At 40.5% G+C, this 18467-nt stretch overlaps 1 protein-coding gene across 8 annotated transcripts in view; it reads right to left on the minus strand.

Moving 5' to 3' along the window:
* The window catches only part of rtel1 (regulator of telomere elongation helicase 1), a 149453-nt gene that overhangs the window by 37315 nt on the left and 93671 nt on the right, over nucleotides 1-18467 (minus strand). For 7 of the 8 annotated variants that reach the window (XM_041204951.1, XM_041204953.1, XM_041204950.1 and 4 more), the window contains 8 exons: nucleotides 17968-18081; nucleotides 16988-17028; nucleotides 10686-10771; nucleotides 7080-7157; nucleotides 6854-6931; nucleotides 5838-5984; nucleotides 4065-4180; nucleotides 1213-1336 (listed from right to left, as the gene is read on the minus strand). In XM_041204951.1, coding sequence (XP_041060885.1) covers nucleotides 1213-1336; nucleotides 4065-4180; nucleotides 5838-5984; nucleotides 6854-6931; nucleotides 7080-7157; nucleotides 10686-10771; nucleotides 16988-17028; nucleotides 17968-18081 — 784 coding nt within the window. The remainder of the gene's footprint in view (nucleotides 1-1212; nucleotides 1337-4064; nucleotides 4181-5837; nucleotides 5985-6853; nucleotides 6932-7079; nucleotides 7158-10685; nucleotides 10772-16987; nucleotides 17029-17967; nucleotides 18082-18467) is intronic. The other variant, XM_041204952.1, reaches the window with a different exon arrangement.

An 18467-nucleotide genomic window follows, 5' to 3' on the forward strand; every position in this document is an offset into this window, starting at 1 on the left:
GTCATTTCTTGCACATGCAATAGTTTATTGCAATACTAACAACTTAATCATACAGGAGGAGAATCAAAGCCTATTTCTGGGTAGACTAATATGGTCCACACAATGATTTTACATTTTGAAATCAACTTTGCTGGTGTTGAACTTATACTAAATTCTGTGTGAATCACAGTTAAAGTATTCACTTTGCAAGATAAGATGCAGTCAGCCAATGGATGAGGTAACACATTTAAAAAATCTTTGGTAACGATTTGTTTTCAATATATTCATTCATGTGATCTTAGTTGCCCTCAAGGCAGTGGTGAGCTGCCTTCTTGAGCTGCTGCAGACTGTGTGTTGTAGGAGCACCCACAGTGCTGTTAGGAAGGGAGTTCCAGGTTTTTGACCGAGACAGTGAAGGAACAGCGATATAGCTCCAAGTCAGGGTGGTGCATTACTTGGAGGGGAACTTGCAGCTGGCGGTGTTCTGATGCATCTGCTGCCTTTGGTCTTCTAGGTGGGTAGAGGTTGTAGGTCTGGAAGGTGCTGTCAAAGGATTCTTGACAAATTGCCACAGTGCAACTTGTATATGGTATACACTGATGACACTGAGCGTCTGTGGTTGAGGGAATGAACATTTAAAATACTCCTTGTAGATGCTGGATAGGCTTTGGGGAGTGAGGAAGGGAGTAACTCATTGCAGTTTTCAAGCCTCTCACCTGCTCTTACAGCCAGCATGTTTATGTGGCTGTTTCAGTTAAGATTCTGGTCAATGGTACCCCTAGGATGATGTTGCAAGTGAATTCAGTTATGGTAATTCAGTTGAATGTCAAAGGAAGGTGGTTAGATACTCCCTTGTTGAAAATAGTTACTGCCTGGCACGCATATTATTTGCCACTTATGAGCCCAAGTGGCAAGTAAACCAATAATTAAGTTTATTTCATAAAACTAAAAACATATACAAGAGCAAATTAATTCTTGCAAATGAAACGTTATGACCATAAAAGATACAAAAATAGAGTGAAGGTGTTAAAGATCCACTACCCTATCAACAATTTTACTCATCATAAACAAGGTTTCATAAAACTCAACTAATCCAGGAGACCATGAGATTTCAGGAACATCAGCTAACCTCTTAAAAACATCCCTTACAATTGATTGTCATCTTACTTTTCTTCCACTAGTATTAAACACACAGAGCATTTTATAGGTTAAATTTAAACATGGGGTACTCACAATTTTTTGAGCAACACGAAAAAACTGAGATACGTCTCGAATTATGTGTCCAAAGTTATCATACACTTTGACATATGGCCGCACCCATGATGGCAACTGTGACCTCACCTCAGCACCGATAAATCTTAAAAAAAAAGACAGAAATGCAAGTGAAGATGAGCAAGAGAAGAATTTTCAAATTAACTTTGGAAGTTAAAATCTGGGGGTGGAGTTTTCCGGTCCTGCCAAAAGTCAATGGTCTTTCGGCTGGGCTGCCACATCCCCCATGACGGGTCCCTGAACAGCTGGAAAGTCTCGGCCTGCACTTTTGAGTTAAGACTGTCCAGCTAATCCCCAAGTTATCTTATGAGTTTTCTCATGTTGCAATGACAAAATCAAAAATTGCATCTGTTGAAAAATGCACCCACAATGTATCATTCCTCCTCCAATAAACTCCTACATTTTAATAGCATCAGTCCAGTTTATTCAATGGCAATCTTGATTAATTAGATTCATTTTTCATACAAGGAAAGCCTACCTAGATTAGGCACTGAAATGGTATAGTCCAAGAATTGGCACACAGTAAACACTTTCAGGAACAAACTTATTGTGGCAGAATCACGAAATAAGAACTGGCAGAGACAAAAGGAGATAGACTGAAGTGAGCTTATCTCCCTCTGAACCTGTAACACTGTATTCTCTCAGGTCCAATCCTAACAACGTCATCAAACCTCCTGACAACAGTGGCACTATTGTTGTCTGCTGTACTGACCTCTACCTAGTGGTGGCCAAACGCCAACTACCCACACTTTCGCCAAGCTCCTGGACCATGACCCCACTGCTAAACATAAAGACATTGTATCCAGAGCTTTCATTGGTCTCATCTCCTCTGGAGATCTTTCCTCCACAGCCTCCTCACAGGCCCCAAACTCCAAACAGCCCACTTCTATCTCCTTCCCAAAATCCATAAACATAACTGCCAGGGGCAATCCATTGTTTCAGCCTGTTCTTGCCTGACTGAACTTATAAGGTCCTATCTCAACGCCATTTTTCTCCTGTTGTCCAGTCTCTTGCTACCTACTTCTGGGACTTTTCTGATGCTCTACGCCACTTCAACAGTTGCCTGGCCCCAACCATCTCCTCTTTGCAATGGACATTCCTTCTACACCTCCATCCCCCAAAAGAATGATCTGAGAGCTCCATGTTTCTTCCTTGAACAGAGGCCCAATTAGTCCCCACCCACCACCTTCTTCCTCCTGGTTCAACTAGCTCTCACATTGAAAAACTTTCCTTTAACTTCACTCACTTCCTTCAAACATGTTGCTATGAGTACCCACATGGGTCCTTATTCCAGTCCTACTCAGGTCCCCTCCCTCATCTTTTTCTGATACATTCTCTCAATGACTTGTTCAATCTTGAAAAGGAGCAACTCAAAAAGGGATCTTATCTAAGTGAAGATGTTAAAGTCATTTCAAAATGAAATTATGTTTGTACTAGGACTCCCAACCCTCTTGCTTTGGGCAGGAGTCTACCAGAGTGGGCGACTGTTCCCCCAAGCACTCATGGGGGTGACTCTGGACAAATGGTCCTCGTACACAATGTTCCTGTGTATGTATTACTTTGGTAGTTGTTAGCATTCAGTCACATTGTCTGAGCCCCGCTGATCCACCCTTCCTCACCTTCAACGGTTAAGTGGATTTGAAACCCAAGATCAGGCATGGCTGTATTGAATAGAAGAGCAGGCTTGATGGGCTGCTCTTATCTAGTGTTCTTGTGTATCCTGTATTTGCTGCTCATCGTGTTCACTCATCTACATACAGGAAACCAAATGCCGACTTGGTAATTGCTTTGCACAACACCTCCAGTCTACAAGCGTGACTGAGTTTCCTGTCACTGGTCATAAAAAATTCTGCATCTTGCCCCTCTTGGACCTTGGCTTGCCAGTGTTCCAAAAAATCTCAATGCAAGTTTGAAGAACAGCACCTCATCTTTCAATTCGACACTCCACAGCCTTTTGAACTCACCATTGAGTTCAACAATTTAAAATCATAATCTCTGCCTCCATTTGATTTTGCTGGTTCAGTTTTGTCTTGTTTCTTGCTTTATTCCTTCACATTGCATTTGGAGAGCTGCTATGCAGCCATTCATACTTCATGTGAACACATCTTTTGTTTCTTTACCCATTAGCGCCCTCTTTGGCTTTTGTAGCATGAAACCTTTTGTCATTTAATTTCTCCTACCCTCTGCTCGATCACAGACCTTCCCTTTTGTTCTCCCCCCAACCCCACCCCACCGCCTCCCAGTTTCACTTGTTCAAAACCTATTACATTTCTAACTTTTCTCAGTTCTGATGAAGCCATTGTCATTGATCTGAAACATTAACTCTGTTTCTCTCCATAGATGCTGTCTGACCTTCTGAGTGTTTCCAGCATTTTCTGTTTTTATTATGAGAGTTAAATAGGGCCTTGGCAGCACTAAGAGCAAGACCTAGAGAGATGAAGATACTTGGCAACATGAACAGTGAATTTTGGTATGAATGACAGTAAAGCATGGGAAAAAAATTAAAATTCAAGCACAGCACAGCAGTGTTTAAATAATGCACGCCTTCAAGTGACAGATCATGAATTTTTATCTAATTCTCCACATGGTGAGATCATTCTCATTACAAAGTGAATAATAAACAATGTGTCACACTTGCTTCTCGCGTTCCTGAACAGAATATACCATATATTCAGTCTCTATACATTGAGATTACTAAACATTGAAATACACATTAATAACAATTTTCAATCAGGAATTATGTCAATTCTGAAACTACTTTATATTAGTATTATTTTATAGGAAAACATTTGGAAAAAATCTTATTCACACACCTATGATCACACAGAAAGATGGCTCCATAGTCATTTCGGTGACGAATAACCCTGCCAATGGCCTGATTGACGGCACGTGATGCTTGCTGTCTGTACCATTCTTGCCCAGATAAATTCTTTGAAAAAAAATTCTATGTTATCTATGCTTTCATCCTTTAATTCATGCTATAAATATTCATATCTGAACAAAATGACATCCTTAATTACATAAACCTTTTATTTTTTTGCAGGTATTAATGACAAATTACTCCAGCAAACAGATGTGACTAGTTTTGTTTCATTAATTTACTATTTAATCTCTAGAATAATTGTTAACTGGAAAACAGAATTACCTCCATTTCCACCATCTCCCAAGCATGATGCCGCCGCTAAATACACATTCTCCTCCCCTTTCAGCATCCTGAAGGGACCATTCCCTCCATAACACCCCGGTCCACTCCTTGATCAACCCCAATGCCCCCTCCCCTTTCTTTCCATGTGAGCACAGAAGATGCAACACCTGCCATTTTACCTCCTCCCTTTTCATCATCCAAGGTCCCAAACACTTGTACCAGGTGGAACAGCAATTTACTTGTACTATCAATTTAATATACTGTATCGTTGCTCATAATGTGATCTCCTCTACATTGAGGAGACCAAATGCAGACAAAGTGACCTCTTTGCAGAACAGCTCCATTCAGTCTGCAGCCGTGACCTGAACTTCTGGCCACCTGTTATTTGAATTATCCACCTTGCTCCCACTCTGACCTCTCTTTCTGGAACATTCCAATGAATGCTCAATGTAATCCTGAGGAACAACACCTCATCTTTTGATTAGACCCTTTGCAGCTTCCCCCTCTCAACAATGAGTTCAATAACTTCAACCTCTGCCCCCTTTCTGTTTCCTTTTTCTTTCCTGGTTTTGGTTTTACTCTTTTTTTGCTTTTGGATGGCAGCTGTTCATGATTCTGCCATTCACACTTTCAAATATATCTACTGTTTTCTTTATTTGTACCATTACCACTCCCTTTGGCCTTGCACTACCAACACTTTTGTCATTTAATCTCTAATACATTCGACCCCATAACAGAGCTTCCCTTTTGTTATCCTATCTGCCCTTTTTCTCTTGCTTAAAACCGTTATATCTAACATTTCATCAGAACTTTTTGAAACTTTAACTCTGCTTCTGTCTTCACAGATGCTGCCAGAGCTGCTGAGTATTTCCAGTGTTATCCATTTTTACTTCAAATTTCTAATATCACAGTATTTTGTTTTTGCTTGACTTTAAGTGCCTTAGCAAGAGGAGCTAAAGTCATAGGTACTGTTTGACCAATCTTGCCCAGTATAAACATAATTCAGTTTGCCAACTATACTAGGCCAAAGCTCATATGTTGCTGATTCTTATGTAAAATGGGCTGGCATTTTCAAACATATGCATTCTGTATAAAGGCACACCTTTATATAGATCTACTTCATCATATCAATCATCAACAACATTCTCTGAATGGTGTATATCTTCCCCATCAAAAATACATAAAAATGATTTTTGTGCATCATTAGAACAGTTAAATTTTGTTTACAGAGTGTGTTCATCTAAACCTAATGCAAGTGTTTTGGGACAAGTATTCGAAGAGAATACGTAGAACTTTATACAGATTTAATTTATAAATTAGTGACTACCATCAAATAGAATCATCAATAAAATATTATAAGCACAAAGTAAATCTTTCAACTAGTTAAGTGTTAAAAGGCCAGGTCTATTAAACAATTAAATGCTTTTTGTTTATACAGTACCCGAACATTTCCGACACATTTCATCCTCATTTCATCAAGGAATTGCATCTTTAGCATTACTTTTGGGTCCATCCAAGGTGGAAATGGCAAACCAGTGACAATCACACCTCGCCCATTCATGTCTGCAAAATCCAAGCCTTCGCTGGCCTAAAGAACAATAAATACAGCAACATAACATATGTCTTTGCAAATTTCTAATAACTAAAGACATGCATATATAAAGATAAACAGACTGGGGTCAAATTGCCCAAATTTACTTCAAGTACAATCCTTTACACCTGTAGAATCAGGAAGATTTCATTCCATCACCCTGGCCTGGGTTCAAAGCAGGATGAAATGAATGTGCGCTGACCCACTGCCACAAATATACACCTTACTATCAAAGACTTGCATATGGATACTGTATATGGTTTGATGTATATTGTTAATCTTATGAAAACATATAGCTATATCAACTCCCAAGGTTTAGATTATTTCTAGTTATTGATGCCACTTCAGACCAAAGGAGCAACATTCTGACTATGCAATGCACTACCTGAACCAGGCAGGTATTACAGGGTGCAGATGCCAAGCCTTCAATCATTTAAGTCCCACTCTTGAATTCCTTTCCCAAGTCTCCTGACCTTTCCAATTACCTTTATCTCATTAGCGCCACTGCACTGCCTGCCCGCCCTACCAATAAAACTACCTCTATGACCAAGCTTTTGACCACTCTGCCTTTTGGTTTGGCATGCTATTCCTCCCTGCCCTCACCCAACCCCATGACCCGTGATGTACCATGGGATATTTTTCAACATTAAAATGTGTTATATAAGTGCAAGTTGCTGTAGTTTCTTACTAGCTGTACTTGCATTTGCTGACACTACTTACAGAGAGCACAACCAGCAATCACAGGTAAAGTCAACATTTTGGATTTCATTCAGCAACTGTGTACAATCTAAAAGTTACTTGGCCAATTAAAACAATACATCATTGTTGAGGGATTGTACAGTTACACACTGAGTCTAGTTTCTCACCTTTCCTCTGCACACTGCGTAGAAACAAGCTCCATTCGACTTTGGATCGCTAACTTTATCATAGTACGCATCCATAACCTGGAAGAGATTTGCCAATAGCAATGTAAAAAACACAAACTCAGAGAAAAAGGCCAAGGATACTTGAACTGCTGCAGTAATTTAGTTTTTTAGTGAGTAAATTAAATCATAAATGCAGATTTACAAACCAGTGAAAGAAAAATCAAACCTCTGTAAATGTTCCTTTGCCCTTTACTTCCACAAAGATGGGTTTGATCTCTTCTATTCTGTTGGAAATTCCCTGCTCCTGTTAGAAAGAATAGCTTAAATGGAACAGAGTCCACAAACTCTCCTTTTTTCATGTAGCTTTTGATGTTTTTGCCATGCACAAAACAATTCTAGAAGTCATATATTGTACAAGCTAGAGGAATTTTTGGATTTGTACCTTTTTTTTAAATAGTACTTGTTCAGAATTTGTCTCACCAGATTTTAGGTGATTTACAATTTTCCTGATATATGAGATGGGTTAACATAGGTGCCACATGTGCTCCAAGCACAATGTGGGGACATAGCGATTGACAAAGTTCCAAACATTAACATATACACAGAAATCTGAACTGTTGAAATTACTGTATACAAAATCTGTTAACTTCATGTTCCCCCTTTATTTGTGCACTATATTGTTCCAATTCTCAGAACCTTTTTCTAAATATGAGAAAGAGGAATATACTGTCCCTGTGAAACAAACAAAGGAAATGCAAAATGACTCAATCTAATGAACCAACAATTAAAAACCAGTAAATTAAACAGGAAAAAAGTTGCAAGTTTCACTTTTGCCAGTTGAAGAGTCACCTGAAATATATTAAAAGGAACAACAAGCAAATTTGAGCAACTTTCCCTCAAGACAGGTGATGGGGTCCAGTCAAAGAAGCCTTGGTGAGTTGTCACAGTGCATCTGGTAGATGGCACACAAAGCTACCACTACGTATCAATGGTGGAGGGGGTGAATGTTTAAGTTGATGGATGGGTTGCCAATCAACTGGGCTGCTTTGTCCTGGATGGTTTCACAAGTATTCTCGGAGCCGTACGCATCCAGGTAAGAGAGTATTTCACACTCCTGACTTGTGCCTTATAGACTGGACAGGTCTTGGGCAGTCAGGAGGAGAGTTACTCGCTGCAGAATTCCCTGCCTCTGATCTGCTCTTGTAGCCACAGAATTTATATGGCTTCTCCAGTTCCGTTCTGGTCAATGGTAACCCCCAGGATGTTGATGGGGGGATTCATTGATAATAATGTCAATGAATTAAACAGGAAATAGTTAGATTCTTTCTTGCTGGAGATTATCATTGCCTGCCATTTGTGTGGTATGAATGTTTCTTATCAGCCTAGGCCTGAATGTTGTCCAGATCTTGCAGTATATGGACTCAGACTGATTTAGTATCTGAAGAGTTGTGACAGGGTTGTGAATGGCATTGAACATTACATCACCGAACATCCCCACTTCTGACTTTTTGAGGAGAGAAGGTCATTGATGAAGCAGCTGAAAATAGTTGGGCATAGGACACTATTCTCAGGAACTCCTGCAGGGAACTGGAACCATCTTCCTTTGTGCTAGAGATGACTCCACCCAATGGAGAGGCCCCCCACCCCCCACCAACCCAGCCCAACCCAACGCAATTCCCATTGTTTTCAATTACCCTTGATGTCAAACTCGGTTAAATGCTGCCTTGATGTCAACTGCAGTCACTCTCACCTCAACTTGTGGAGTTCAGCTCTTTTTGTCCTGGTTTGGAACAAAGCTGTAATGAAGTCAGGGACTGAATGACCCTGGCGAAATCCAAACTGAGCTTTAGTGAGCAGGTTAATATTGTACAAGTGCCACAGGATTATTCCTGCTTTTTATCCACAGGAAAAAAATGGGAAATTTTCTACATGGTTGGAAATTTTCTACATAGATGCCAATGTTATAGCCGGACTGGGACAGCTTGGCCAGGGTCAATGCTAGGTCTGGAGCACAAGTCTTCGGTACTATAGCCGGATGTGTTATTTGTGCCCATAACCTTTGCAGTATCCAGTGTCTTCAGTTGTTTCTTGATATCATGTGGAGTGAATTGAATTAACTGAAGATCAGCATCTATGATGCTGGGGTCCTCAGGAGGATGGATCATCCACCCGGCACTTCTGGCTGAAGATGGGTGCAAATGCTTCAGCCTTGTCTTTTGCACGATGTGCCGGGCTCCCCCATCACTAAGGATGGGGCTATTTGTGGAGCCTCCTTCTCCAGGTAGTTGTTCAACTGCCTACCACTGTTCACAATTGGATGTGTCAGGACTGCAAAGCTTTTATCTGATCCATTGTTTGTGGGATCACATAGCTCTGTATATCACATGCTGCCTCTGCTGTTTGGCATGCAAGTAGTGCTGTGTTGTACCTTCATCAGGTTGGCACCTTGTTTCTTTGCTATGCTAGGTGCTGCTCCCGGCATGATCTCCTACATTCTACATTGAACCAGGGGTTGATCCCTTGGCTTGATGGTAATGGTAGAGTGGGGAAAAGCTGGGCCATGAGTTTCCAGATTGTGGTTAAATACAGTTTTTCTACTGTTGTTGGCCCACAGCGCCTCAAGGATGCCCAGTTTTAAGTCGCCAGATCTGTTCGCGATCTATCCCATTTAGTACGGTGGTAGTGCCTCACAACACAAAGTGGGGTATCCCCAATGTTAAGACGGGACCTCCTCTCCCAAAAGACTGTGCAATGGTCACTTCTACCTATACTGCCATGAACAGATGCATCTGCAACAGGTAGACTGACAAGGACAAGAATCCCTCACCACCTGCCGCAGACCCAGTCTGGTCGCTATGTCCTTCAGGACTTGGCCAGCTTGGCCAGAGTGGTGCTACTAAGCTTGGTGATGGACATTGAAGCACCCCACCCAGAGTACATTCTGTGCCCTTATCACTCAGCGCTTCTTCCAAGTGGTGTTCAACAGGGAGGAATATTGATTCATTAGCTGAAGGAGGGCAGTAAGTAGTAATCAGAAGGTTTCCTTGCCCATGTTTGGTCTGATGCCATGAGACCTCACAGGGTCTGGTCAATGTTAAGGACTGCCAGGATAACTCCTTCGTATACTTCTGTGCCGCCACCTTTGCAGCGTATGTCCTGCTGGTGGGTAAGATATGATTCTGTGAGTGTGACAATGTCAGGCTGTTGTTTGACTAGTCTGTGAAACAGCTCTCCCAATTTTGGAACAAGCTCCCAGATGTTAGTAAGGAACACTTTTCGGGGCTGACAAGGCTGGGTGTGCCGTTGTCATTTCCTGTGGTTAGGTCGATGCTGTGTTGTCCATCTGATGTTATTCCTTTTCAACTTTGGTACAATGGCTTGCTGGGCCATTTCCGAGAGTACTTATGAATCAACCACATTGTTAAGTTCTGGAGTCACACGTAGGCCAGGCCAGGTAAGGACACCAGATTTTCTCCCCTGAAGGACATTAAGTGAGCCAGTTGGGTTTTTACAACAATCTGATAGTTGCATCATCACTATTATTGAGACTAGTTTTAAATTCCAGATTTATTAATTTAATTGAATTTAAATTCCACCCGTATCTCCAGAGCATTAGCCAGGGCCTCTGGATAACCAGTCCAGTAACACTACCACTATGCCACAGTCCATGCCAATGTGTGACCCACAGCAATATGGCTGACTTTTAACTGCCTACTGAATTTGCCAAGTAAGCCACTCAGTTATATAGGGATGGACAATAAATGCTCGGCTTGCCAGCTTCAACCACATCCTGTCCCATCAATGAATTTAAAAAAAATGCGTAGTCACTTACCTTCCAGAACTCAAGGCTTTTATCCATGATAGGATATGATGGGAAGAACACCAATAAACCATTTGGCACCACTCTAGACAGATTAACTGGAGGTGGAGAGGGCAAACAAACATGTAATTGAAGGAAGTATTTGATTGGGAAGTTATTTAAGGCATCCAGGCCAAGGTTTGTAAAGAACTACATTAAAACATTTTCCTTAACTTTTTCTTTTGAATGTACAGAAACCACCCTTCACCAAATTCTCTATTTCTATAGAGAAGTGGAATCTGTACAGAACCGTATAATATTTGATTGGTGTTCTTTAGCAATGATTAATTTGTTATAAACTACAGTTGTTCACAAGAATATAAGAACATAAGAAATAGGAGCTGGAGTGGGCCATTTGGCCCTTTTAAGTCTGCTCCGCCACTCAACAAGATCATGGTTGATAATCTACCACAACTCCACCATCCCGCACTATCCCCATATCCCCTAATACCCAAAAGTCTATTGACCTCCGTCTTGGATATACCCAATGTTGGACATCCACAACTTTCTGGGTTAAAGAATTCCAAAGATACACAAACCTTTTGAGTGAAGAAATTGCTCATCTCAGACTTAAATGGCCAACTGCTTACTCTGATACTGTGAGCCCTAGATTGAGAATCCCCAGTCAGAAAAATCATCTTCCAGCAACTACCCTGTCAAACTTCTTCGGACTTTTACGTTTCAATTAGATCATGTCTCATTCTTCTAAACTCCAGGAAACATAGTTTCAGTCTACTCAATCTCTCCTCATAGGACAGCCCCTTAATTCCCAGGAATCAGCCCAGTGAACCCTCTTACACTCATCCTATAGGGAAGGAGATCAAAACTGTACGTAGTACTCCAGGGCCAGAATTTTCCAACCCCTTTCCCCTTTGGGGATGGGCTGGGAGGTAGGAAGGCTGGCAAAATGACACTGGAAGGCTGTGGGGAGGGAGGGTGGCTTGCTTGAAGTCTTCCAGCCACCCAATGGGACTGCCTGCTGGGAGGTCAATTGGGTCACATAAATGGCCAATTAAAGGCCGCTTCCCGCTTCTTGCATTTTGGCCACAACAGGAGAGCCCGCTGCTACATGGGAAAGCCACTGAGTGAAACCTGCCAGCCTCACAGTGGGTTCTGGGTTGGGGGGGGTGGGGGACCAGCCACTTAATTGGCCACCAGTGGCAAAATGCAGCCATGGATCCCCACCAAAGCAGGACTGCCTCCCACTTTTGACCCTGGCAGCATGACTTCTGCTCTTTCCACAGAATTCGACGCCAGGTGTAGCCTCACTTGTAACTCTTTCGAGTACAAACACGTTTCCATCTGTTCCTATTCAGATGAAGTTACATTGTTTCATAGTTTGCCATTGTGAGATTTGAACTCTTGATACTCTTTTGAATAAACCTGTTTCCATCTGTTTCAGATGAAGTTACGTTGTTTCATAGTTTGCCATTGTGAGATTTGAACTCTTGATCTTGGGGTTACAAACCCAGTACCATAACCACTTGGCTATTTAGGCCAAGCTAAATTGGTTTTGTAACTCTTTCGAGTACAAACCCGTTCCCATCTGTTTCAGATGAAGTCACATTGTTTCCCATTGTGAGATTTGAACTCTTGATACTCTTTTGAGTAAACCTGTTTCCATCTGTTTCAGATGAAGTTACATTGTTTCATAGTTTGCCATTGTGAGATTTGAACTCTTGATCTCTTAATCTTAGGGTTACAAACCCAGTACCATAACCACTTGGCTATTAGGCCAAGCTTGCCTCACTTGTATAATTGCAGTTAAGACTTCTTTAGTTATATACTCCAAGCCCTTTCTAGCAAAAGCTAACAGACAATTTGCCTTCCTAATTGCCTGTTGTAACACATATTAACTTTCTGTAGTTCATGCACAAGGGTAACCAGGTGTCCCTGATTGCAAACATGTCCTAGTCTCTCACATTCCAAAAATATTCTTTTTTTCCTCCCTTACCAAAGCGGATAAGTTCATACTTTGCCATCTGTGATGTTATTGCCCATTCATCCCATTTGTCTCTTTCCCTCTATAGTCTCTTTGCATCCTCCTCAGGGCTTACCTTCCCACCTAACTTTATATTGTCAGCAAACCTAGATACATTACACTCAGTGTCCTCATCCAAGTCACTAATGTAAACTGTAAATATCTGCGGTCCATGTACTGATTCTTGCAATACCCCACTAGTTACAGCCTGCCAACCCATAAACGTCCTGCTTATTCTTACTCTGTATTTGGTTCATTAACTAAACCTCAATCCAGGCTAATTTTTTACCCTAATCCCATGAATCATTATTTTGTGCAAGAAGGAGTTCATTTTGCCAAGATGGCCAAAGGGGAAACAGAGAGTGAGCGAGCAAGGCCAAAACAACTTAAGAGAGAGGAGAGAGAGGGAAAGACAGAAACAGAAACAGGGAGAGACCGTTTATTTTAACCAGGAGATAGTGTTAAAATTGGATCTCAAACTTGATAAAAATGGGAAAGAAATTAAAACGAGAGTAAACTAGCTAGAAATATAAGAAAAAAACAGCAAGAGCTTCTATAAATCTATAAAGAGGAAGAGCGTAGCTGAAGTAAACACTGGTCCCTTAGAGGATGACACCGGGGAATTAAAAATAAGAAACAAGGAAATGGCAGAGACTTTGAACAAATATTTTGTATCTGTCTTCATGGTAGAAGACACTAAAAGCATACAAGAATAGTAGAAAAGCAAGGAGTAAAAGGGAAGAGAAACAGTACTAGGAAAACTAAAGGGACAAGTCTCCTTGTCTTGATGGCCTGATCTTATGATCTTAAAAGATATGGCTGCAGAGATAGTGGATGCATTGGTTGTAACCTTCCAACATTCTGGAAAGGTGCCAGCAGACTGAAAAACCGCAGATGTTTCAAGAAAGGTGGTGGTGGTGGTGGGTTTTTTTTGGGGGGGGGGGGGGGCGGAAGAGACAGAAAGCAGCAAACTATAGGCCAATTGGCCTAACGTGTAATTGGGAAAATGATGAAATTCATTATTAAGGAAGCAGTAGGACATTTAGAAAATTATAATACAATTTCCTTCACTGTCACTGGGTCAAAAGCCTGGAACTCCCTTCTTAACAACACTGTGGGTGTACCTACACCACTTGGACTACAGCAGTTCAAGAAGGCAGCTCACCACCACCTTCTCAAGGGCAACTAGGGATGGGCAATAAATGCTGGCCCAGCCAGTGAAGCCCACATCCTGTGAATGAATTTTTAAAAAATCAAGCTGAGTCAACATGATTTTTTTGAAAGAGAAATCATGTTTGACAAATATATTAAGAATTCTTTGAGGATGTTAGAAGGAGGGTGGGTAAAGGGGAACTAAAATAAAACAAAAATAATTATAATATATTACTTAACATTGTAAATAATTACTTTACTGAATCACGGTTGGTAAATTTTGATTTCAATTTTCATTTTTGTTCTAAATAACATATTTTGTTATTTACATTATGTTGAAATGCTGCTGCTTGGTGGTAGGTTTGAGTCTGACATTGCAAAACTGGAGTCCATTGTGGGTGAATAGCACAGTGCTAAGAGCAGACTGATCAGATAGAGCTGACAACTCAAACAGGACATCATTTACAGGGATGAAAGTGGCCAAAGGTATGAAGATCTTTTGTGACACAGAATCATGTGATCATGAAGCTTTTTATGATCTTTAGGATTGCAAATGCTTCTAGATCAATTTAAATAGGTGAAATTGTTAGACTTCAAAATGGTAGAACCATTAGTTTTCCTTTTGTTTATGTTCAAACATCAAGACTGTGGACTAATGCATTTGTATGAACTTGCTGAAGGGGCCTCAGCATTTCAGCATTCAATGCAGTTAATGTATGTAATGCAGGATGAAGTCCATATAAACAGCAGAACATAACCTTGCTGGATTATGTACATGTGAAGTGAAGCAAAGCACTACAATAGTGCTTCGCACACTATTTTCCAATGTGACCCTATTTTTACTCATCACCACCTTCTCAAGAGCAATTAGGGATGGGCAACAAGCGCTGGCTTTGCCAGCGATGCCCATATCCCATGAACAAATATATAAAACTCTTGAAAATTAACACAACTCCAGGCACCAGCAAAACAAAGCAGCAAAAAAGCAGCATAGTAGCATTTATATACAATTACTGAAATTCATATATTATAGATCAACATAAAATACATCATATAAACATGAAAATGTGTTTTTAAAGTACCTTGTAAAAATGTTATATATTCTTTAGGATTCAGCCTAGCTCTCCATATTCCCTAATGACAGAAGACTCAGTGAAGCCCCTCTCCCCTCTCCCCCTCACATGATAATCAGCGCCCCCACCCCCCCAACCAACCCAGTCTCTCACACATACACACACCTCTTTTCCCAAACCTTCTCCTCTCAACTCACTCACTCAGCAGCCTGGCCTGACAGCACATCAAACCACTGTGGGTCCCTTCATGACCAGGCCAGCATGACTGAAAACCAGTGCCAATTCACTAAAAGCAGCCAAGACTTGGGCTTTGCTAAACCTTCCTGAGTAGCTAGTCGTACTGTGTCAAAGCATGTCAATTAAGACATTTTATGTCTGTTTAATCCTATGCTGCATGAACTCGCGCTTGGACTGATTCACTGAAGGACTCCCCTCATAAACAAAAACATACCAGTCTGAATTAACAGCAGGGCATGTTATCAAATTAATCTTAGAATACTAATTAATCTAAACCATGTTGTTCTGAGTCTATTTCCTAAATGTACTTCGGTTAATGAACATTTAAAATAATATCTGTACATTTGATTCTCAATATACTCATGTTGCATTGTTTAAGGAAGATTCTTATGTTTTGTGAGTTTTTTCTTTTTTTGCAACTGGCAAGTATTGCAACATCTTGCATTTTAAAGCTTATTACAATATAACATCTCACAAAGTAAAGAAAAAGAATGCTTGTGATTTGTGACATTTTTAATGCAGCAAAGAATTCTGTAATTTCTTTTCCTGCTGGCAATCAGAAATCATGATTCTTCACACCTTCCCTTCCAGTGCCTAGGTTTAAACATCTCACTTTCTTTTGACTTAACAAATTAATAAATAATGCACAGTGCAGAATCTACTTCACTAACTTTAAGAATTTCCAGTTTTGATGCACCTTCAATTACATCTCCTGCAGCCACTGTTTCCAAGTCTTTCGGAGAAAAAAAAGACTTCAGCATCAGGCTTGGCTCTGCTGCACCCTCTCCCCTCATATCCCCTTGGGTCTGCTGTGTTCCATGGAGACTCAGTTCTGCTACAATACTATCTCCCGCAGCCACAGCCCTTTCGAGCCCTGGCTCCACTGCTTCCGCCAACCCTGCCACAGGATGTTCTGAGCCCCAGCTCCACCGCTCCCTACCTCTCCTCACCTGCCACCTCTCCCCAACCCCCAGGCCTGCCAAATTCCACATCTTCACCAAGTAGGCAGCAACAGAGCATGCCCTCCTGGTGGGATGAGTGCCAGCTCCCTCAAGCCTGCTCCTGGACTCAAAGGCAGAGATTATCTGCGCTTTGAGAGGTTCTCCTCCTGGCTTTGGAGGTGCTGGAGGCAGCTGCAGCCAAGGGAAGGTGGAGGCCAGAAAAATATTTGAAGGGCGGAATTCCATTATTCAGAAGTCAGAATGTTGCCAAGTGGTAGAAATTTCTGATCCCTGCATTTACTTGCAAGGATCTATCCTCAAATTCAATGGGCAGAGGAGACTATTGTATTTAATATTCAGCAAGCACAGGATAAAATAGCATGGTCATTTGCTACTGGATTAGTGATCCATTGACATTGAATCCTCAGACATAAGTTCAAATCCAACACGATAGTTAGGAATTTAAACACAATTAATTAAATAAACAGGGAGTTAAATGCCAGTACCAGTAGTGGTAACTATGAAGCTACTAGAAGCCAACTGGTTCACTAATGTCCTTTAGGGAAGGAAACCTGCCGTCATTATTCAGTCTGACCAAGTAATTGCAGATCCACAACAGTGTCATTAACTCTGAACTGCCCTCTGAAATTACCTAGCAAACTGAACTCCCACAAAAATCTATAATCCTAATGAACTACAGCTATTCAAGAAGGAGGCTCAGCACCAACTTGTCAAGGGCAATAAGGAATGGGTAATACATGCTGACCTTGCCAGTGACTCCCACAACTCACAAAAGAAGAAAAGGCATTGTAGCTTTCAAGACCCATCTCTATTGGAAATAACAGCTCCAATGACTTAATCTCAATTTGAAAATAAAATTCACCTACTTACCCATTGTTTTTCCAAGGGATGACATGTACTCAGGTGAAAACCTAAAGTGAGAATAGTTTCCATCACAATTAAGAGCCATAATACTTTCTGTGTTCAATTACACAATAGATGTTGCTAAATTACAGGTTTCTGAAAGTTTTGTCAGCGCAAATTATTAAAAATAATGTAACTGGGCCATTAGCAAAAGTAGTCCTTGTTCTGGTTCAAATGATACAAAAATAAATTAAAAAAAAACAGAATCCCAGTTGGTATCCCTACATACAGCACTGTTAAAGATATTCAAGATAAACCTTGGGTTGTAAGAATGATTTCATTTCCAAGAAAGTTTATTAAAACCTTTTACAAACTATTCATTTGTCCAAACATAATGTGGAGAGGCTCACCAGTGTTACCACTTTTTGCCAGAAATCCAACATGTTTGAAAACTCTAAATGTTTTTCTGTGAAATGCTTATGGGAAATAGGTGATCTATGTGCAGATGCTTTTAAATTAGGCAAGCATCAATGTTGGTGGAGCGAGAAGCAGAGTTAATATTTCAGGTTGATGACCTTGCATCAGATAAAATGCCAGCTCTGTTTCACTTTTTACAAATGCAGCCACACCTGCTGAGTATTTCCAGCATTTTCTGTCTTAATTTCAGATTTCCAGCATCCGCTGTATTTTGTCATTACAAGCCTCAATGTTTATTGAGCATTCATGGGACCCACTTCAGTCTGCACTTGATTCAAACTGTTCTCCCTTTTGTGCAGTTGCCATTTTAATAATCCCATAGCAGTCACCCTCTGCGAATCAGGGAAATGTTCTATGAATTTTCCATGTCCTTTTTTTGACTATCTTTACCAGCAAAAGGCTGTGTCATAAATGAGCAGTACAAGCATACATATAAGACAAAAAACAATCTGTTGCTCAGTAGCTATGTTATGTCTAGTAACCTATAACTATTATGCATTGGCTGTCACATAAATGAGTTTGTATCTTACCTTTGATTATATGCAGAGCTCAACTGTGCGCCATCAGGGCCTTTTGGAACAATCCCAATCCATATTTGGTGTTTGTCAATCACATGAGGATTTTCCAGACTGACAGGGAAAGGGCTTAAAGATGTATTGGCGTGCATTAATATAAATTTATTAGCCAGTTAAACACATATGCACTATTATTCAAAGAATACATGCGATACTTAATAGCATACAAGATTAAACATTTGCCAAAATATTCTAACATTACTGAGTAAGTTTGAATGAAGAAGCTTTCATGTCACTTGTCAACAAAGCTTGTGAATTTTTTCTGGAACAAGCTCACGTTGTTAGATGCATTTTTAATTTAAAAAATGTTAGATTGTCACTGATTTGATAATCTAGATATTATGTGTACAAAATGCAGTAGGATATTGTTCTTTCAAATAGGAAAGACTTAGTCACAGTAGCACTGGCTCAAATGTTTAAATGGAATAATCATTACAAATAATAAAATGACTGCA

This window comes from Carcharodon carcharias, chromosome 14 (assembly GCF_017639515.1).
Source record: "Carcharodon carcharias isolate sCarCar2 chromosome 14, sCarCar2.pri, whole genome shotgun sequence".
In the NCBI taxonomy this organism is placed as follows: Eukaryota; Metazoa; Chordata; class Chondrichthyes; order Lamniformes; family Lamnidae; genus Carcharodon; species Carcharodon carcharias.